Source organism: Chionomys nivalis, chromosome 6 (assembly GCF_950005125.1).
Source record: "Chionomys nivalis chromosome 6, mChiNiv1.1, whole genome shotgun sequence".
In the NCBI taxonomy this organism is placed as follows: Eukaryota; Metazoa; Chordata; class Mammalia; order Rodentia; family Cricetidae; genus Chionomys; species Chionomys nivalis.
Genome location: NC_080091.1, coordinates 20,644,717 through 20,668,193, shown reverse-complemented (window position 1 = coordinate 20,668,193; position 23,477 = coordinate 20,644,717). Strand labels below are relative to the sequence as shown.

Here is a 23,477-nt window from a genome sequence, read left to right as displayed (position 1 = left end):
CAGGGCTGTTACACAGAGAAATCCTATGTTGAGACAAAACAAACAAACCAAAAAGAAGGAAGGAAAGAAAGAAAGAAGATCTATACCAGGCAGGCATGCAGCCCGCCAGTAATGTGCTTGCCTACCATGGGAAAGGCCTTGTATCTCCCGCACAAAAAAAGAGGAAAATCAATTATTTATTCAATAAATAAGTAAACAAACAAAATAGGGGTGGTGAGAGGACTAAGAGAGGAGGAAGTCCTCAGAGGGGAAATGTAATGGTGTCTGCAATTACTTTTGAAGTGTAAGAAAACAGTAAGAAGTGTTGGCAGTGAACAGACAGACGGGGAGACAGCGACAAAAAAATCGAACAACTATAGTTATACAGGCCAGGAATATACTAGTTATGCCATAATTCTTTGAACTTTCTTGTATTTGAAATTTTTTCATAAGAAAATATAGTATGGAAATTCCTCTTTTTAAGATAAAAAAAGGGGGGGAGGCTAGAGAGATGGCTCAATGATTAAGAGCACTAACTGCTTTCTAGAGGGCCTAGCTGGGTTCAGTTCCCAGCACCCACTTGGCAGCTTGCACCTGTCTGTAATTAGTTCAAGGAGATTTGACACCCTCTTCTGGCCTCTGCAGACATCAGGCACACAAGTGGTGCAGGCAAAAAGCCCGTACAGGCACTCACTCACCCACCCACCCACTCACTCGGGTTCAGTCTTGGGTCTCCTTTCAGTCGGATGCAGGAGGCCCTGGGCTCAACCCCCAGCAACATGAAACTTCATCAGTGACTGGTACTGAGTGCTGTTTGTGCCCACTAAGAAGCTGGCTCTGGAAGTGAGGCTGCGCTACCTCCAGCCCCTCATTTCAAACCCAAGTATGTCTGTCTCCTGTCCTTAAAGACCTGGTGTCTAGAGATGAGCTGGCCAAGAATAAGAACAGTGCCTTTGAAAAGAGCTGGAAAGCAAGCCATTTCCAGTAGATGTTGCTATTGTTCATCCCACGGTGCAAAAGTGCCTATGGTGGGAAAGAGAAGCCATTGGAGGTGCATCCAGCCTCAGCTTCCGCAGTCACTTTCTGTGGATGCTGTGAGTGCCACATTTATGCCCTTATTGTTATCTGTTTGTTCTACCTAGAAGCCTGGCACAGGGAACACACTGGCCGGCCAGGAACTCAACCAGAAACTCCAGCTAACTGCCTCAACCATGTTTCTTCAATTGGTTTCTGCTGCAGATTTTGAGAATTCAATTTAAGATATTCTGTTGTCTACCTATTCCTCCCTCCCTCCATCTCTGATATTTAGTCTTTTATTTGGGCTTGCTACATGCTTAATAAACTCATATAAACCCAAAGTAGGACTATCATAGATCATTCTCTGGACAGTACAGGGCAGTCACTTCTAAGCAAAGCAATTTTTTAAAAAGATCTTTTCTGCATGTAATAATACTAAATACATGATATGATCACTTTCAGAAAATTTGTGTGTATGTGTGCATGTGTACTTGTGCATGAATGTACATGCCTGTGTATGCATGCATTTGTGTGCATGCATGCATGTGCATGTGTGGTGCTGGAGAGCAAATCCAGGACCTCATGCATACAAAGCAAGCACTCTACCCTGAGTCCTGATATGTGTCAAAGATAACTAAAAGAAAGTTTATTATAAATCATTTTACATTAATAAAATCACTAAACAAAAAACCCTGCAGAGTTCAAGTGAACTGCTTGTCAGGCTAGAAGCCGACCAGGGAATGTGCCGTGGTGGTTTGAAAGAAAACCCCCAAAGGGAGTGGCACTATTAGGAGGTGTGGCCTTGTTGGAGTAGCTGTGGTCTTGCCCGAGGAAATGTGTCACTGTGGAGGCTGGCTTTGAGGTCTCATATATGGTCAAGCCATGCCCAGTGAGTCTGACCACTTTCTGTTGCCTGTGGATCAAGATGTAGGACCTCAGCTCCTCCAGCACCATGTCTGCCTGTACATGGCCAGACTCCCAGCCGCCATGCTCCCAGCCATGATGATAATGGACTAAACCTCTGAAACTATAAGCCACCACCTCAATTAAATGTTTTTCCTTTGTAAGAGTTGCCATGGTCAAGAGGCCTGAACTAGGCCCCCTGAATACAAGTGACAACGCGGGGGCGGGGGGCAGTATATGTGTCCACTGGCAGTGGGACCAGGATCTAACTCTAATGCATGAATTGACTCTGTGGAGCTCATTCTCTTGCTCAGCCTAGATTGGGGGTGGGGGCTGGTCCTTCCTCACAAGGTGATGGGACAGACTTATTTGACTTCCAGGGCCTTACCCTCACTGAGAAGTAGATGGGAATGAGAGGGGGAGGGGAGAGCGGGAGGACAGGAAGGAGTGAGAACTGGGATTAGTATTTTAAAAATAAATTAATTAATTAAAAAAAAAAAGAGCTGCCATGGTCGTGGTGTCTCTTTGCAGCAACAGAAACTCTAAGACAGTGCCTAAACAAAGTAAGATTTAAAAAAAAAAAAAAAAGGCACCATATGAAAGCACAGAACACAGGTAATTTTTTTCTAAAAGGGTTACAGCTTTCTGACTAGGTGCTAGCAGAGTTCTCAATCTGAGTTGTGACACCCCCCCCAATATAAGATATCCTCCTGCAAATTAGATATTTACATTATGTTTAGTAGCAAAAACTACAGTTATGAAGTATCAGTGAAATAAGTTCATGGTTGAGGTCACCACGGCATGAGGATCTGTATTAAAGGGTCACAGCTTTAGGAGGCTGAGCACCACGGTGCTGGAGTTTGCTGTGTTTTGGTGTCGCTTGGTTGGCGCTACTGGGCTGTGGTATAAATCTATGGTATACAACGAGAAATCTTTGGGTCACTGGTATTTGTCCTTGAAAGATAGAGAGACCTCAGTCTCTTCCTCTCTTTAGATGCCCCTTCTTCCTCTCTCCCTCCCCCCTCCCATCTCTCCTGTCCACAGAGTGAACAGTCTTGCTCCACCGTACACCCGCACGATGATGTGCTGTGCCGGCTGATTACGGGCCCAAGCCTCTACAACTGGAAGCCACAAATAAACTTTCTCTATAAGTTTATTATCTCATTATTTCCACATTAAGTAGAGAGAAAATTAGGTTTCTGAAAGTATTTAACTCCTAGATTTTTGAGTAAGCTATACAACAAGTAATACCTGTACTTTATGTTTGCCATACATAGTATAATAAGGGGACTAACAAAGAGACTAATCAAGAAAAGGTCTCCATAGTTGAGAAACGTTTGGCACAGGAGGGATGGAAGGAACTGGTTACATTTCTCAGGCCATTCACAGGAAGAATATTAGCACTCCCTCGTTCTCTTATACCTGTTTCCACCTTTATTTCAAGTTCTCTGTACTTCAAACCTTACCTTATTCTGAATTTGAACAGTTTGCATCTGGGCAAGAAAGAGAAAACTACAGCTGAGTCTGTCTTCTGCCATAGTGGCCAAACCTTTGGCTGGTAAATTTAGTTATTCTTACCTTCCAAAAGTAAAAATCAAGTTAATTCAAATTTGACATGAGGACAGAGCAAACATATGGGGTATTACTAATTATGAACACAAAACATTTTAAAATTCTTCTTAACGACATTAAAAATTATTCCAAACATATTTGGTTATAAAAATTGAGATATAAAAAATAAAGGGAAATCCTGGTAGGTGGCACATGCCTTTAATCCCAACACTCAGCAAGCACAGGCAGGCGGTTTTCTGTGGGTCTGAGGCCAGCCTGGTCTACATGGAGAGAGGACACCTAGGGCTACACAGAGAAACCCTGTCTCAAAGTGAGAGGGCCGTAGGGAGAGGACAGCTAACAAACAGTATGAGATGCAGAGCCAATCTGCAAACCATTTAAGAGACCCCTAGAGCGTGGCATAAGAAAGTAGAGCGCTTTCTTCAGTGAGTAGTAACTGCAGTTCTTAATCTCTAACTGGCCAAAATATAAACGATTCTCTTCGTCCAAAGCCACCTCCAATGTCACCAGCTTGGTGGCCATTTCCAAAGGCTCTGACTCACAGGCCAAGTGCATCATGGTGATGAAGCTTGGCACCTTTGAGACGAGCAATGAACATTAAGTAGATAGAAGACTGCACATTCATGTCTTACTCCAAAATCAGAGGATCCTTGACGCTCTTTTCAGAAAAATAGGTTTGGAGAAATGCTTGGCCTTAGAAATGAGTGTTTCCACTTCCTATGAATACCTCTGGAGGGAGGGCTTCTGCTAGCCTATCAGTCAACCTAGGCCAAGGTCTGTTTTCAGCCAGGTCACTATCATCCCAGTACTAGCATACAACATGCATTTAAAAACTCAGTAAGAGCCGGGCGGTGGTGGCGCACGCCTTTAATCCCAGCACTCGGGAGGCAGAGGCGGGCGGATCTCTGTGAGTTCGAGACCAGCCTGGTCTACAAGAGCTAGTTCCAGGACAGGCTCCAAAACCACAGAGAAACCCTGTCTCAAAAAACCAAAAAATAAATAAATGAATGAATGAATGAATAAATAAATAAATAAATAAATAAATAAATAAAACTCAGTAAGAGGGCTGGAGAGGTAGCTCAGAGGTTAAGAGCACTGGCTGTTCTTCCGGAGGTCCTGAGTTCAATTCCCAGGAACCACATGGTGGCTCACAACCCTCTGTAATGAGATCTGGTGCCCTCTTATGGCCTGCAGGCATACATGCAGGCAGAACACAACATGCACAATAAATAAATAAATAAATCTTTTAAAAAGAAAACTCAGTAAGAGTCGGGTGTGGTGGTGAGCGCCTTTAATCCCAGCACTCAGGAGGCAGAGGCAGGAGAATCTCTGAGTTTGAGGCCAGCCTGGTCTACAGAGTGAGTTTTAGGACAACTAGTGTTACAAAGAGAAACCTTGCCTTGAAAACACAAGCAAAAAATTCTATAGCTCTCCTATACACAAATTACAAACACACTGAGAAAGAAATCAGAGAAACAACACTCTTCACAATAGCCATAAACTATATAAAATATGTTGGGGTAATTGTAATGGTCTGTTCTGTCCCTTTAAGAGACAAGCCTGCCCAGTCCCCTCCATCCTCCCAGGCAAGGTGATCTTCCTTCTGCTTCTAATCTACTGTCTTCCTTCTCCAAAGAGGTAGCTTCTCTCCACCCCACGTCCCGTTTCTTTTCTCTTCTCCTCTCCACCCTTCTCCCTCTCCCTCCCTCCTTCCCTCTCTCCCTCCCTCCCTCTCCCTCTCTTCCCTTCCCCCCTCCCTCCCTCCCAACCTCCATCCGTCTCTCCCTCTCCCTCTTTTCCCTTCCCTCCCTCCCTCCCCACCCCCTCTCTCTCTCCCCCTTCCCTTTTACTGAATAAACTATATCCAAACTCACTCTGCATGGCTTGCCTATCTGTCTCTGTCTCTCACCCGCCACCACTTCTTGTGGGACCTGGCTGCCCCTCGTGGCCGACTGCCACCCCTCGGGGAACTGTGCGGAGCTTTATCTAAACTATTACAGTAACCCTAACCAAGCAGTGAAAGACTTGTACAACAAAACTTCAAATCTTTGAAGAAAGAAGAAGTTACCAGAAGATAGAAAGATCTCCCATGTTCATGGATTTGTAGAATATAGTAAAAATGACTGTCCAACCAAAAGCAAACTACAGATTCATTATAATGAATAATGCAAACCCCATCCAAATTCCAACACAATTCTTTACAGACTTTGAATGGAGGCCATTCATATCCAGACCACCATAAGAGGCTTGGCTGATTTCCCTTGCCCTCCCATTCACCATTTAATTAGAATAGCTCATAAGCTGCCTTCCATAGAAGATTTATTTGAAGACAGGCATCTGCATTTAACTTTGGAAACAAATGGGTTAGACAGAAATTTAAGGTAAGAATTGTAAATTGCCACCCTACTGTGCAGTGCCTAAGAGTGCTTTAGTGACAGCCCCCAAGTGCAATAATGCATGTGGGCTACAGCTTGTGTTCCATCACTAACTAAGAAAGCCTTAGATATGGAAGCTGTGGAAGTGGTCATTTTATTATGTTTTAGTCTCAATGTTTAGATTGGGATTTCATGGATTTCCTTTGGGAAATGAGCCAGGAAGATAACCTTCGATGATATTTTTACAGCGTGAAGCAATGAGTTTCTTTAAGGCACCCATCCCTATCTTGTATATTTGTTTAAACTGTATAGCTCGTGAACTGAACAAAGGTAATATTCAGAGAAGTCTAAGCAACTCTTGCAGCTTTAAAGACTCCTTTCTACCCGAGGAAGTATCCAAATGGCCTTCCTTAGAGAAGGTGACTCCCTCAGGAGCTCTTGCTCCAGCTGACATGTTAATTCACTAAGTCAGCAGACGCCAATCCCTAACATGCGACAGGGTTCACCTCGGAACGTCTTTTATTCATAGCTGCAGTTTATTTTAAATGAAGCTGTTTATACTCCATGGATAAAATTCCAGGTCTCTTTTTTTAAACTTTAATTATATGTGTGTGTGTTTATGTGTTTGGTGTGTGTGTGACTGTGATGTCCACAGAAGAGGGTCTGGAGTCCCTGAAGCTGAGTTAACAGGCAGCTGTGGTTGACCGCCATGGGGCGGGAACCAAATCTGAGTTCTCTGTAAGAGCAGTAACCACTCCTGATCATGGAACTGTCTCTATGGCCTCTTATTTCTTTATAATAAAAAATACTTCCAGTTTTCTTTGCTTGAAAACTTACATTTGTAGAGTTGGCAGGTTCTGTTTTGTCAGATTACATACTTACTGAGGTTTTTTGTTTTGTTTTGGTTTAGTTTTTTGTTTATTTATTTCAAGACAGGGTTTCTCTATAACAGCCCTGGCTGTCCTAGAACTCACTCGGGCCCAGTGCTTCTCTCTTCGGCTGCCTGTGCTTCTGGATGTAAAGCTCTCAGCTACCTCCCAGCACCATGTCTGCCTGTGTTACTGTCCTCCAGGCCATGATGACAATGGACTAAACCTTTGAAACTGTAAACCACTCCCAAGTAAATGCTTTCTTTATAAGAGTTGCTATGGTCATGGTGCCTCTTCACAGCGACAGAACAGTGAGGAGACACCCCACCAAAGCCCAGCACTCTGAAACACTAGACTGGGAACACAGCTGACAAAAGTAAGTTTATTCTTGAAATGCAAATGGTGAATATCATACGATGCTAATGGGCTAGCATCTGAAGCAGACAAGCACGCAAATTCCAATTTATATGCACAAGCAAATGAACTCAAATGCAAAGCACAGCATAAATTTCCTGTCCACACCACAAGAGCAAAGCATTATACATCACCATTTCACACATAGCTCATAAAAATAAAATATTATTCTAAAAACTCTTAGCACAGACTTTCCAGGATTTAAACATCAACATCCAGAAAACTGAGTTTATTAATCCCATGTGACAAATAGAATAAATCTCAAACTTAGAAGTACTTTACAAATAAACTTTAAATTCAAAAGATAAGTGGAGATTATTGACAGTCTGCACATAAAACCATATACAATGAGCGATAATACACCATATCTTCAAAGAGCATCAGGAAAAATTAGAATCAATGTCAAGTTTAACTCATATAAGACAAGGAGGCATCTGCCACAAAAAGCTTACATCCACTCCGCTTTAAAAAAAAAAAGATTACTTTTGATTTTTATTTACATGTCTGCATTCACGCTTGAGTATGCACAGGTGTGTACAGGTACCCACGGGAGCCCCTGGAGCTGGCCAGAATTACAGGTGGTTGTGAGCATCTGCTAGCCTGGGTGCTGGAGCTGAATGGGGCTCTGTGCAAGGACGGCAAGTGCTCTCATGCTGAACCGTCTCTCCCATCTCCCTCCACTTCCTTCTCACTACCAAACACATTCACCTACTAAATTAGCTTTTGTACCCCAAAGTTTACCTTGAAGTTGTAACACAAGAATTTATGATAAAGTGACCTTCACAGAAAGACAGTGAACTGAAACATTTGTTTCCCTCTAGCTTAAGCAAAATTACTCACTGCTCAAGTAATATCTTAATCCTCATTTATTAAAAAATTCTAGTGCCTACCTTTCCCACAATACTGTTGTAGTGACAATAAAATAACGTATACAAAGTAGAATTTAAGTATGGTACTAAATATCACGCAACTTGTGATGCAACACTATCAAAGTTCCACTCCACTACCCAATCACAACAATTAAGTTTAATTTGTACAGCTAACAGAACTTGAAAAGATTCCTTATTGACCAGTGCTGATGCAGAGAGAAATCCCTGGCCCTTATGCTAACTAAGAAAGCATCCTATCTGGAGAGTTACATGGTGTACGTGGCAGGTAGAGAACTGAGACTCCTCATCCTCCACAGGTCACTGTTGCTAACACGTACTGAGGTAAGTGGGGTACACTGCAAACAAGGCAGAGTTTTAAATGAGAGGGCCACCTTTTTTTTAATGTATCAACATACAAAATGACACAATTAGTTTAATCTGAATTGCCTATTCCACTCTGTCCCAGGCACAGAGGTTTGTGCTGGACTGGTTTGGGCCTACAAGCAATCAAACACAAGTGTTTAACATAAGGTACATACTCCCTGCATGCTTGACTGGGGAACCAAAGAACCGAGAGGTGAGATGCCCTCAGTAACAGGCTTGGGTTATTTACAGAAGAGTCATGACAGAGCGTGTGCGTTACAGATATCTGGGAGCTGCCATGTGGGTTCTGGGAATTAACCCAGTCCTCTAGAAGAGCAGGGCTGGAAAGATGGCTCAGCAGTTAACAGCACTGGCTGCTCTTCCAGAGGTCCTGAGTTCAATTCCCAGCAACCACATGGTGACTCACAACCACCTGTAATGAGATCTGGCGCCCTTTTGAGGAAGATACCTGGTCAGTCGTCCTCATCAACTTAGACCAGGGAACCCAATAAGGACACGTTCAACAGAACCACCATATACGGGCTGCCCGTGCATGCTTCAGCATTGCCAAGGCATAATTTTCAAAAATTTTTCATTTCCTCTGGAAGAATGGCCAGTGCTCTTAACTGTTGTTACACCATCTCTCCAGACTCTTGGATACATTTTCTAACTTTAGGTTACATCACAAACACAGAGTACAAAGCGGGCAATTGCATTCTTCTCAGGCTTGTGCTCTATAATGTGCTAACATAACATATTCACTAACTGAAGAGCTAGCATGTGAACAATGGGCACAGCAATCCAAATAAATGCTTCAGTTCCTACACTATGTCAGACAGTTCGAAATAAGTTTAAGGGAGCTTTTTTTCTGGTTTTCCTTCTCAAAGCTTGCTTATTAATCCAACGGTTTTCCAAAGGCATGTGGCCCTGTCCATTAACTGAGGAGAAGCAGGAGGAAGCACGGCTACAGCATTACCTTATCAGTCAGAGGAACCTTAGTTCCTCATTCGTCTCTGTACACAGTATCCTTTATACCAGATATTCTTGTTTTCAAAGGGAAGGGGAGGTGTATCTGATCCTGTAAAACTCCTGTCTTATGACTAAAGGCATGGACCACATGCAAAAGTACTTGCTGTGCAAGTTCAGAATCTGAGTTCAAACCCAAGAAACCACATAAAAATGACCGACACAGGGGAACACCCTTGCGATCTCAGCACTAGAGAGAGCAGAGCAGAGCAGGGGACCCTGGTCTCTATGGGCAGCCTATCTTACGTGGTGAGATGCAGACCAATGAGAGGACATTAGAAAAAATAAGGTATACAGAACCCAAGGAACAACACCAAGGTTAGCCTTTGGCTTACTTACGCGTGTACGCACACACGCGCACAGACACACACATACACACGCACACACATGCTCACTCACTCTTTACAAGTTAATAAAATATAGTGGCCAAATACAGGAGTCATAAATGGCCCGGAATCTAAACATAAGACTTAAGGTAACATGTTTACCTACATCCTGTTTTAAAGAAGCTAAGTCAATACAAAAAACTGCCAAGATGGCGGCAAGATGACTCAGTCAGAAAAGGCAAGTGCCACCAAGACTGGTGACCTGAATTCCATCCCGGAGGCCCTAAAGGAGGAGAGAGAAAACTGACTCTAGCAAGCTGCCCTCTGACCTTCATATTCAAGTCATGTCACACCTTACCTCCAATGAATACATAAACGTAATTTTAAAGTTTAGGAAAAGTTTCAAAGAACAGTTTGGGAAGTAGAGATGAGCACGTTGGGTTTCACTGAAGAATTCTCTATTTCAACAAACACACTAGAGGCTTTGAAGACCAGGTATATGCTTTTACTCTGAACAAATTAATAAGATTCATACACAGTGTCAACCCTTAATTACATAGCAATTTAGCACAGGCATATTCTCATTCTTTTCTGTATGCCCACACAGGAAGGGGAACGTCACACAGGCTCCCGGGAAGCAAAATCTTCAGAAGATTTCATGAAAAGCCCAGACGTTCTTCCTGGCTGAACCAGCACAAGAAGTCTGTTTAGTTTCTGTGGGGTAGGACTGTGTGAATGGCAGGGGCTGGGGCTATCAATCACTGGTCGAGAACTAGCCTAGCATTTGGGAGCTGTGGGGTTAATTAATCTCCAGTACTGCGATGAATCGTAACAAATACAGCAAACTGCATGTGTATAGTATATTTATCCCCAGACTATAATCATGTTATAAAAAATTCCTTAGGGTTATAGTTAACACTCTGCCAATCTTGTAGGCATTTTATTTAGTTGAGAAAGATCTTAGGTCTAGCTTCACTTCTAGCTGAACACAAGGAAATTAAAATAGTGCCGCCAACAGATGTAAGTTCAAATACAGTAGTACAAAGTTCATCACAGAGCAGCAAGATGGCTCAGCGGACAAAGGGACGTGCGGCCAAGTCTGGTGACCTGAGATTGATTCCCAGGACCCACATGGTGGAAAAAGAGGACTGACCCCTGAATTTGTGCTCTGACCTTGCCATGCGCGCACACTGTGACACACGCGTACCACTGTCACCCACCATCCTACCCACACAATAAACAAACATTATAGGGAAGGAACAAAGGGTTCAGGGGTGCACAACATGCACCCCTCTCGCAGAGGGCCTGAGTTCAGCCCCAGCACCCACGACAGGCAGCTCACGATTGCCCATAGCTGCAGCTGCAGGGACCTGACACCTGCCCTGCAGCACCTGTGCTCAGCTGCACTGCTGTTTTTAAGGTTTTAGTTACATTTTTAGTAATTAAGGAAAATGGACAAGAAATTTTTATACAGAAATTGCTTTGAAAGGTGCAGAGAATAAGAACTAGATCTCTCTTTTTTTTAAATATTTATTTATTTATTTATTTATTTATTTGTTGTGTATACAATATTCTGTCTGTGTCTATGCCTGCAGACCAGAAGAGGGCACCAGACCCCATTACAGATGGTTGTGAGCCACCATGTGGTTGCTGGGAATTGAACTCAGGACCTTTGGTAGAGCAGGCAATGCTCTTAACCTCTGAGCCATCTCTCCAGCCCCAAAGAACTAGATCTCTATTACACAGACATAACCACTATGAATATCTTTCATGTTGCCTCCTCCTCCTTTCCCTGCCCCCCACAACACTCCCAGCCTGACCAAAACTCATCATGCAGTCAACGGTGAACTTCTGATTCTCCTGTCTCCATCTCTCAAATACAGGCCTGTGCCGGGCGGTGGTGGCGCACGCCTTTAATCCCAGCACTCGGGAGGCAGAGGCAGGCGGATCTCTGTGAGTTCGAGGCCAGCCTGGTCTACAAGAGCTAGTGCCAGGACAGGCTCCAAAACCACAGAGAAACCCTGTCTCGAAAAACTAAAAAAAAAAAAAAGAAAAAAAAATCAAATACAGGCCTGTGTAACTATGGCTAGTTTATATGGTGCTAAGAACCAAACCCAGGGCTTCACGCATGCTAGGCAAGCATTCAACCTGCTAAGCCACAAATTCTAAAGTGCCTCTTTCATGTACTTTCTTTGCTGGTGATGCTGTCTTCCTACTTAAGCACGTATCCATTTGTAAAATTTGAATTATGATGCTTGAACATGATTTTGAATGTGGTAACATAGCATTGGTGGTTTTAGGTTATGTGTCTTCTTATAAGATCTTATTTATTTTTATTTTACATGTATGGGTATTTGCCTAAATTATGTCTATGCACCATGTGCATGCATACCTGAAGAGGCCAGAATAGGGTGTTGGCTCCCCTGGAACTGGAGTTACAGAGTACAGGCAGTTGCAAGTGGCCATGTGGGTCCGAGAAGTCAAACCCAGGTCCTCTGGCAGAAAGCCACTGCTCTTAACGACTGAGCCATCTCTCCAGGCCCATGTTATGTGTCTTTTGCAAACATAGAAATTTAAACTTGGATTATATCACATGCATACAATTCTACATCTCTGTTTCCCCACACTGAACATTCTCCTTTGGACATTTCCCATTAAGCAGTCTGTGAAAACAAAGGTTTGTTTTTAACTCTTCTGCCACACGAGCACACATGCTCCCGTCTGCCCTCCCATCTTCCACTGTGCAACAACACAATGGCCTCTCTAGATAACATTCAAAACACAAAGGGGGCTGGAGAGATGGCTCAGCGGTTAAGAGCATTGCCTGCTCTTCCAAAGGTCCTGAGTTCAATTCCCAGCAACCACATGGTGGCTCACAACCATCTGTAATGAGGTCTGGTGCCCTCTTCTGGCCTGCAGACATACACACAGACAGAATATTGTATACATAATAAATAAATATTTAAAAAAAAAAACACAAAAAGAACTCATACAACTCAACAACAACCAGATTTCTTTAAATAAAGTCACAGACTTGAACGGACTCTCCATTAATCTTTAAGCAAAACTCCAGAGAGGTACCACTACAAACATTAGGATGGCAAATATTAAAAACAAATCAACAACAACAACAAACAAAACAAAAAGGGGCTGGCAGGATTGCTCAGTGGTAAGGGCACTTGCCACCAAACCTGACAACCTGAGCTCATCACCCAGGACCCACATGGTGGAAGTTGAGAACTGACTCCCAAGGGTTGTCCTCCAACCTTCATAGTGGTGCTGGCAAACACGCACACACATACAAACATACCCAAAATTTTTAAAAAATAAAAATAAAGAAGCCCAGAAAACAGATTTTTCAAATGATTTATCCTGAGAGACAAAGAGAAAGCGAGTGTATGTGTGTCTCCATAGGCCAGCATAGGACACAGACACCTTAGAAACGGGGTAACAGACACTCGTGAACTGCCAACTCTGCTCTCATGAGCACCAAGTGATCTTAACCATTGAATCCCCGCAGAGCAAGTGTGTAAATTTTGTGGGGCCTGTTTTTGTTGAGACATGGTCTCATTTTCAGGCCAAACTGCTGGAATTCAGCTTAGGCTGCCATCACACTCCTGGGTGATTCTCTTGCCTCAGTCTTCTGAATGCTGACATAGGTGTTAGCCACCAAGACTAGATAGAAAATGAGTGTTTGCGAGGAAACGCGGGAATTGGAACGCTCGTGCACTGTGGGAGAAAACGTAACATTGTACAGTCAACTGTGGAAAACAGTTTGGCAGTTCCTCAAAGTTAAAACAAAACTGTTCCATGATCCAAAGTCTATTCCTAAGTATATGCCCAAGCAAATTAAAGGTGCAGACTCGGATACGATTTTTTTCTTTTTTGGTTTTGGGTTTTGTTTTTGTTTATGGGTGGTTTTTTGTTTTTTATTTTTGTTTGTTTGTTTTTTTTTCCCAAGACAGGGTTTGTCTATGAGGCCCGGGCTATCTAGAATAGGCTGGCCTCAAACTTACAGAAATCTGCCTGCCTCTGCCTCCTGAGCACTGGGATTAAAGGCATATTCTACCACGGCCTGGCTAAATTTGTTGTTTAATGGACACTGAATTACTATGCTCATTATTCACAGTTACCAAAAAGTAGAAGTAACCCAAGTATCCCTCAATAAACAGATAAACAAAACGTGGCAAACACAAGCAATGGAACACCAATCTGAAAAAGGAATTAAATTCTGTACATGCTAAAACATAGCTAAACCCAGAAAAATACTATCCTCAGTAATAAGACAGTGTGGTGGCTAGTCTCGGTTGTCAGTTTGACTGTATCTGGAGTGAGCTACAATCCAGAAATGGAAGGTACACCTGCGATCAGGATCTTAAGACAAGAAGACAACTCGCCTTTAGTCCAGATCTTGAGTCAGGAAGGCACACCTTTAATCTGGGCCACACCTGCTGCTGGAAGCCTATATAAGGACAATGGACGAAGGAAGGTCCATTCTTTATCCATCAGCTTGCCCTTGCAACCAGTCAACATCTAAGACAACTCATCAACATTGCAGGCAGGCACAGCAGCCCCAACTCTTGCCTTCTCAATGCTTTATTAAAATAGCCTCTACCTTCTGTGACATATGCCTAACATGACACATGGTAAAAGCTTTTTTTAAAGAGAAAAGTCTTACGTTATGTGTAAAGGTGTTTTGCCCGCATGTGCACCTGTGTACCACATGCATGCCTGGTGTCTGTAGAGAGAGAGGAGGTTGTCGGATTGCTTGGAACCAGAGCTATCGACAGTTATGAGCCACTGAGAACATGAAACTGGATCTTCTGAGAGAGCAGCAAGTTCTCCTGACCTCTGAGCCATCTCTCCAGCCCTGTAGAAGCCTTTGTAATTGGTCTTTCAGCTTTATCCCCCACTTTCAATCAATTTTAATTGGTTATGCTTGGGCCTATCAACAAATTTTGGAAGATACTATAATAAAATTTTAAAAGGGAATTATCCCAAACAAAGATGGAAGTTTCAGAAATCCATGCAATTCATTTTCTTTTTTAAAAGCAGAATATTGGATACATCTGTTTATGAACATCTATATCTTGTTAGCAGAAGAATAAAGTTCTTTAATATTTTATTTTTGACCTTGAGGTCCTGTGGTGGTTTGAATGAAAATGACTCCCAAGAGCTTATATATTTGAAATTTTCATTTGTTTCAGGTTTTTTTGCTGTCCTGGAACTCACTCTGTAGACCAGGATGGCCTTGAACGCACAGAGACCCATCTGCCTCTGCCTCCCGAGAGCTGGCATTAAAGGCGTGCGCCACCACCACCTGGCATATATTTGAATGCTTAGTTCCCTAGTTGGTGGAACTGTCAGGAAGGATTGGGTGTGGCCTAGTTGCCGGAGGCGTGTCACAGGGCTGGGCTCTGAGAATTCCAAAGCCCTGCCATTCCTGGTCAGTTCTCTCTGCTTCCTACTTTGCTATAGGATGTGAGCTCTAAGCTACTGCCCTGGAGCCGTGCCTGCTGGCCTGCTGCCATGCTCCACAGCCATGATGGTCATGGACTCTAACCCTCTAAAACTGGGAGCTCCAGTAAACTCTGTAAGAGGCCCTGGTTGTGGCGTGTTGTCACAGCAACAGGAAAGCAACTAAAACTTCCTATCAAATGACAGCCCGGAGGCAAAGGAGAAAAGTGTTTAACATGCAGAGAAACAACTGAAAGTAGCAGAACACTTGCCCTCCCCTCTGAACCTCAGCACCCTGACTTCTGTCTTGACTCAATCCATTCTCTACAATGAAATCAAATGATCCTATTACAGCATTCCCTGTGTGAAGCTTTCTGATGGTTTCCCATTATCCTCTGAATAAAATTCAGATTCCTTACCAAGGTTAACTTCTCAGCTTGGCTGTACCTGTATCTATGAGTTTTGCCTCCCAAATCTTCCTAGGACTGGCTCCTTCCTGCTAGTCAACACTGGCAATCTCCTCAGATCAGCCCTCCCTACTCTACCTGACGCAGCAGCCCTCGCGTGGGATGGAGTCCGGCAGCTGTAAGCTTCAGAGCCCCTCGGCGAGTCTGACACAGGGGCCATGAGAGTCACAGCAGCTTGCTTTTGCTTGTGTTGGCTCTTCGGCCAACTTAACTACTTCTTACTCCTGAGAGTTGAAAATGGAAGAATAATGTACAGGTGAAAAAGAAGTGGTGATTCCCAGAAACCTTTGCTAAGTCACTGCCAAAAGTGACAGCCACATAAATGCAGGGTATAAACCCAGAGAACTGGTTCTGTCTGTAGCGACTTCTTAATTTCCTAACTCTCAGCTCTGGATCAGAAAGCTGCAGTTTTCTGGAAGAAATCTGATGCAGGTGTCGGCTCCCAGAGTTCTGGAGCAGGTTTTGCCCACAGCATCGTGTGCAAATGAAGAGTTTACTCACAGGCGGCCAAGCGGGAGGAGACGGGAGACCTAAGACTGACCCTCTCCAAGGAGAGAATGGCTGTGGTTTACGGAAGGGAAACAACGAGGGGTCCATCTTCCTAGCTCCTCCTAAGACGGATGCTCAAAACACAGAGCGCTTGCATGAGTTGAGGGTGGACTGGGGCCTCCTGACTTTGAAAAAAGCCCACACAGGCCCAAGTGAAAAGTCTTTGTTTTAGACAAAAACAGTCACTGAAAAATAATCTAGGCTACACTCCCACCCTGTCTCACATGTCAGAAGTACAGGATACAGCAACGCTAACAGAGACTGATATTACTCCACTGCTGACCTGTACAACCTTCCAGATGAGCAGTGGAGGGAAGGAGTATCTTGTATACAGGGTCTCTCTATGTAGCCCTTGCTGTTCTGGAATTCTCTAGACCAGACTAACCTAAAAATCACAGAGAGCTGCCTGTCCCTGCCTCCAAGTGCTAGGACAGCAGGCGAGCACCCCCAGGCCCAGCTACACGAGTGATTTTTAAAGTGACCACAACCAACAGAAACTAGAAGGCTTGGTAAGGTCTTACCCAGTGTCTCTCACAACTGCTTTCCTTAATGTCCTAAGTAAGGACAGCTATTTCTTCAACCTGGCCTCAACCGCACGATCCTCCCGCTTCAGCTACTACGATGCTGGGATTACAGCTATGTCCAGGCGAGAAGCCATTTTTTTTTTAATTTTATGTGAATGGGTACTTTTCCTTCATGTATATCTGTGTACCACGTGCATGCCTGGTGTTCACTGACGCCAGACGAGGGCAATGGAGTCCCTAGAACTGGAGTTAACCAATACTTGCGAGCCACCGTCTGGGTGCTGGAGTCAAACCTGGGTCCTTTGGAAGAGCAGGTAGTGAGTGCCCTTAACGGCTGTCCCATCTCTCCTGCTCCACGGAGCCATTCTTAAAAGGCCCCTGCTGATTCAGCAGCAGTGAGATCCGGAGGCAAACATCCCTCCCTGCACAGTCCATTCTGGAAACCCACAGCAAGTGTCATGGGGCCTAGTCTGCAGTGCCTCTAGCTAGAGAAGAAGTCTTCTAATGAGAACCAGTCTTATGGAAGGTGTAAAACTCTCTTGAACTGTAGACTGTAGTGAACCATGCAGAGATATGCCCAGCACCCCAAACCCACACGAGACTCCTCCGACAGACAGATTTAAACCTACCACAAATTAAAAATACTTAGACAAAATATCTATATCAAACATTTTCAGACTTTGTTATTATTCCCTAACAATTCAGTATAACAAAAATTTACATAGAATTTATAGTTTTAAGAATTATAAGTAATCTAGAATTATTTAAAAATAAATGGGGATATATGTAGGTTATATGTAAAGGAATTGAGCATGGGTTTTGGTATCTGTGCAGGGGGACATGGTGTCCTAAAACAAATCCTCTTAGTGACACTGAAGAATGTGTATATTGTCAGAATAAAAAGTAAACAACCAGCAGGGCGATGGTGGCGCATGCCTTTAATCCTAACACTTGGGAGGCAGAGGCAGATGGATCTCAGTGAGTTCGAGGCCAGCCTAGTCTACAGAGCAAGTTTTAGGACAGCCAGGGCTATACAGAGAAACCTTGTCTCAAAAAACCCCCCAAAAAAAAAGAAAAAAGAAAAAGAAAGGAAGAAAGGAAGAAAGAAGAGAAAGATATTTCTAGAAGATAATATAATGATAGCACTTATTTGGTTATTTATGGGAAAATAAATGTAATTAAGTCAGTGGTCTGGACAGTCTCTAGTTACCAGTTTCTTTCCCCTCTTCCCCTCAGAAAATGTGAGCCAGGTCACTGGGAGACTAATCTGACATCTGGAGCAGAGACTAAACGGCTCTGAGAGAAATCACAGACACTACCATCTGTTATGATGACTGGAAGCTCACAGGAAAGCAGCGCTGGTCCATAGTCAAGAGCAAACTGAAAATTATTTGTGAGCTGAGGCCAGCGATGGCATGCTAGGTCTCCAGAATAAACATTAGCATGATTAAGATATCGAGATACGTCACCTCCCCTACCGGAAGACCACACAGGTGACCGGCCGCAGTGTGTCTGCGCTAACTTTAGCTAGCGTTCCCTACCCTACTGTCACCTCGAGACTGCAGCACAGGAGGCAACTCGGCTCTGAGACAACTCAATGGTCCTTTATAGACTCTGCTGTAACTGGCGAGAGTTTCAGATTTTTCACATGCATTTCACAGGATTAGATTATGTACAAACACTGTTAAGTGAGAGTAAAATGGGCGTATGGGCTAAGTAGTGAAAACACATCGTTGAACTCACCTGCCCACTCTTCCCAAACTCCAGCTCTACAATGGCAGCAGGGGTGTGTATCTGAGCTGCGTGCCTGGACTGCGACTTGCCGTCCACTCTCCAGCTCAGGCCCCGCAGTCCGTTGTCCCAGCGGCTCTGGTTCAGGAGGCTTTCTCGGATTCTTGTCTTGTGGCTCTTCCAAAACTTGGAAATGACTGCAGCTTGTTCACCGGTGATGCCACCCTGCTTTTTGGTCTGAGCAGTCAAGAATGCCTCTAACTGGTTGAAATCCATGTCTGCGGATGCGATAGACTACAAAGACAACAGAAACAGCAATGTGTGTTTGATTGGTAGACAACTAGACAAAGCTGCCTGCCTATAGAGCGCGTTTTGATTGACCTTAATCACTGACTATGCTTTCAAAAAGGGTCATCAAGTGACAAGAAAGACAATGAGTGATGATTATAGTACAAATGCAAAACATATTCCTTTTCCAAATAAGAAATTCTCTATCAAGAACAAGAAAATGACTTTAAATATGCACTTTCAGATGGCTGGAGAGACGGCTCAACAGACAAGAGTACTTGCTGCTCTTGCCAAGGGCTCAAGTTCAGTTCCCGGCACTCACTCGGCAGCTGACAATTGTTCATAACTCCAGTTCCAGGGGATCTGAGGCCTCTTCTGATCTCAACAGGCACCGAGCATGAACATGATGTACATACAAGCACTCAGGCAAAATACTCATACATATAAATTCAATAATTGTAATTTTTCATATCCAGCTTCATAGTGGGGAAACAAAAAATCAAATTAATTGGTTCTCTGATAAAATCTTACATAATTTATTGTCGGTAGACCTGGTTTGACATGTTCCAGTGATACCATGAGCTGTCCATTAGACAACTAAGTAAGTGTCGTTCAGTGGATGTTACTTGAACTTTGCAGTTACTCCGTCAAACAGCTCAGGAACACTACTTGACACTGCATGCTACATCACGCTTTCCTTACACTTTCAAACCTTAACTACCATTGAAGCTAGGTTCTCCACTCTAGCATTTAAGAACACACAGTAACCAGATGTGCTGGTTTGATATTTCATCAATGTTGACACAATCTAGAGTCATCTGAGAAGAGGAAACCTCAACTGGACTGAGAAAATGCCTCCATTAGATTAGCCTGTGTGCAAGCCTGCGGGATGGTTTCCTTTTTCTTTCTTTCCTTTCCCCCCTGAGACCGGGTTTCTCTGTGTGTAGCCCTGACCGTCCTGGAACTCACTCTGTAGACCAGGCTGGCCTTAACAAACTCACAGAGATCTGACTCCCTCTGCCTCTGTCTGCCTCCCGAGTGCTGGGATTAAAGGCATGAACAATGATGGGTTAGTTTCTTGGTTGATGATAGATGTAGGTGGGGTCCGTTGTGGGCAGTTCAACCCCTGGGTAGGTGGTCCTAGAGAAACAGAGCAAGTCAGGAGGAGAAGCCAGAAAGTGGCATTCCTCAATGGCCTCTGCTTCAATTCCTGCATCCAGCTTCCAGCTTTGGCTTCCCTCAGTCCACTGATGATGGACTGGAACCTGTAAGCCAAATAAACCTTTTCCTCCCTAAGTTACTTTGGATCATGGTGTTTTACAACAGCAATAGAAGCCAAACTAAGACACTAAATATAAGTATATTAAATGTAGAACAAAGAATCTTAAGATTGCACAGTACTCTACTTTCAAAGAGTTTTCACATCTATGACTTCTATTGAAACTCACGGTCTGATGGAGGAAGGTCATTGGTTAATTAATAAAGAAACTGCTTGGCCCTCATAGGTTAGAACATAGGTGGGTGGAGTAAACAGAACAGAATGCTGGGAGGAAGGGGAAGTGAGCTTAGACGCCATTTCCTCTCCTCTCTGGGGCAGATGCAATGAAGCTCCGACCCAGGATGGACGTAGGCTAGAATCTTCCCGGTAAGCGCACCTCAAGGTGCTACACACATTAATAGAAATGGGCCAGGCAGTGTTTAAAAGAATACAGTTTGTGTATCGTTATTTTGGGGCATGAGCTAGCCAGGCAGCCAGGAGCTGGGTGGCAGGAACGCAGCCCGCAGCTCCTTCAACAACATTCCATTTCAAAGACAACATGGTAGACAGAAGCACTGATAAGTGTTGATCATAGAAAAGCCACTGACTTCCAATAAAGTTCAATGAATTGGAGTCCTGACTGTTAAGCCACGGTTCTCTGATGTACTGGCTAGTTTTGTGTGTCAACTTGACATAAGCCAGAATTATCAGAGGAAGGAAACTCAGTTGAGGAAACGCCTCCATGAGGTCCAGTTGTAAGGTATTTTCTTAATTGATGATCGATGGGGGAGGGCTCAGTCCGTGGAAGGTGGTGCCATCCCTGGGCTGGTAGTGCTGGATTCTATAGGAAGGTGGGCTGAGCAAGCCACAGGAAGCGAGTCAGTACACAGCGCCCCTCTGTGGCCTCTGCATCAGCTCCTGGCTCCCGGTTCCTGCCCTGTTTGAGTTCCTGTCCTGACTTCCTTCAGTGATGAAGGGCAATGCTGAAGTGTGAGCCAAATAAACCCTGTCCTCACCAACTTGCTCTTTGGCCATGGTGCTTTATTAAAGCAATAGAAAGCATAACTAAGACACTGGTTAGTTGTCATAAGAGACTACACGGAGAGTTAGATACTGACATCACGATAATAATAATAATAATAGTAGTAGTAGTAGTAATAATAATAATAATAATAATAATAATAATAATAGAAAGTCAAATTGGAACTTTCTACCAATAATGATGCAAAAATGGCCCCACCTAACCTAAGGATTAGCTACAATGCTAAGTTCATTATCCTTCAAAGACTAATTACCATTATTATTTATTTTTAACTGTTTCAAGTGAGAAATTTGTGCTATTAGAAATTGCCCAACTAGTTCTATTTAACAACAAACAGAAAAACTGAGAGAAGCCGGGCGGTGGTGGCACATGCCTTTAATCCCAGCACTTGGGAGGCAGAGGCAGGCGGATCTCTGTGAGTTCAAGACCAGCCTGGTCTACAAGAGCTAGTTCCAGGACAGGCTCCAAAACCACAGAGAAACCCTGTCTCGGGGAAAAAAAAAAAAAAAAACAAAAAAACCAAAAAAAAAAAAAAAAAACTGAGAAAAAAAAATGAAAAGACAGTATAGAGTCAAAGTAGTGTGCCAAAACTCAAGACATGGTTATACATAGGCCATAAGGAGCCACAAAGGCTGGGCAATTGGGCAGTCAATTATGATGCAAAGTTAAACCTGGACACTAGAAAGCTAGATTTGAGAACACACCCAGTTGCGGTAAAGCGGGGAATCCCAAAGCCATCCTTTCCTTTGTCACTATTCTCCCTTCGCCACAGAGGCTGCTGGCAGGAGCACTACACCAGACAAATCAGAGCACCTCTTTTCTCGGGGTACACGGGAGGTCTAGGTCAGGGGATAAACGGCACTGCCCATGGGGATCGCAGTGCCAGCACAATGTGAGACTGGGATTGTGGACCCCCAGTCTCTTGAACTTTTTGGCAAAAAGTTGAAAAGAAAAAAAGAGGAGGGGTAGGGCTAAACGGGAAGAAGAGAAGGGGTTAGGAGAGCTCCCTGAAGCCCAGCGAGATGAAAGGGCACTCCCAGTATTGCCCTGTTCTTATAAATTGTCTTTCAATTGTGTATGCTACCTCAGCAACCTTCCAACTGCATGCACCTAAAACTTCCTCCATACCTTTTCTATTGCTTTGATAAAACCCCATAACCAAAAATCTTACAGAAGGGTAAGATTATCTGTCTTACAGGTCCAGAGGATGACAGCCTATCAGCAGGAGCAGGAGGCTGAGAGAGAGCCTCTTATTTACAGGTAGATACTCTCGCAGCCCATCTCCAGAGGTGGCTTCCTCCAGGAGGGCTGCACCTCTTAAACCTCCCCAGACCACCAACTGGGGTTCAAATACCTGAGCCTATGGATGACATTTCTCGCCCAAACCACAACTATTCAAATGATTTATACCATAGTCCTACCAGTTGGACCCACAAGCTGTCACTAAAACAGGACACCAGCAGGAAGAGCGAAGGGCTGTAGAGGCAGGCAGAACAGCTAGAGACAAGCTGCATTTCACTTCTCTATTAATAGCAAAACTTTCTGATAGATTATATTTCATGTTACACTTGAACACATTTGTTGCCTATTTACAAGATAACTGATCCAAAATCTCTTGCTGTGACTCGGAACAGGAATATTACTTCAAAGCCCAGCCTGGGTGGCACAAGGCTATAATCCCAGCACTCAAGAGGTAGAAGCAGGTGAGCAGCCGAAAGTAAATCTGGCCTGCCTGTACAACAAACCGTTCTAGGACAGCTAGAGCTACACGGCAAGACCCCCGGGGGAGGTGGGGTTACTTTGTATATTCTACTACAATCAAGTTAAATATTTCTATTGCATCTTGCTTTACACACAGACGGCCTGTATCATTTTCCTCATCATACAAAGAGACGTCTATTTTGAGATGTGTGCTGATGCACACGTGTACTAACAGACCCTGGGATTAGGAGCTACGTAGTGGATTCCAGGACAGCACATCTTTAAAAAGCAAACAAACAAAAAAACGATTCTGATACAACTGTGCCTATGACAAAAAAGTTATTTTGGTTAGATTTCAATCAACATCTTGTTATGTGGGAAGTCCTTCTGTATGTGTTGCTTTTATTGGTTAATGAATAAAGAAGCTGCTTTGGCCTATGATAGGGCAGAGTAGAGCTAGGCGGGAAAACTAAACTGAATGCTGGGAGAAAGAAGGTGGAGTCAGTGAGAAGTCATGTAGTCCTGCTGGAGACAGACGATGGACACGGGATGGAACTTTACCCAGTAAGCCACAGCCACATGGCGATACACAGATTAATGGAGATGGGTTAGTTCAGGATATAAGAGCTAGCTAAAAATATGTTTAAGCTATTGGCCAAAAGTACCGCAAATAATAAGTTTCTGTGTGATTATTTTGAGTCAGGGCAGTCGGGAAACGAACTAGTGGCCTCTGCCAACAATCTTGAA

The 23,477-nt window shown here is 43.7% G+C and overlaps 1 protein-coding gene across 1 annotated transcript in view; it reads right to left on the bottom strand.

Moving 5' to 3' along the window:
• Window positions 1-23,477, bottom strand: part of Commd1 (copper metabolism domain containing 1) — a 107,108-nt gene that overhangs the window by 47,381 nt on the left and 36,250 nt on the right. The window contains exon 2 of the mRNA XM_057771574.1: window positions 18,454-18,735. Within this exon, the coding sequence (XP_057627557.1) occupies window positions 18,454-18,735 (282 nt within the window). The remainder of the gene's footprint in view (window positions 1-18,453; window positions 18,736-23,477) is intronic.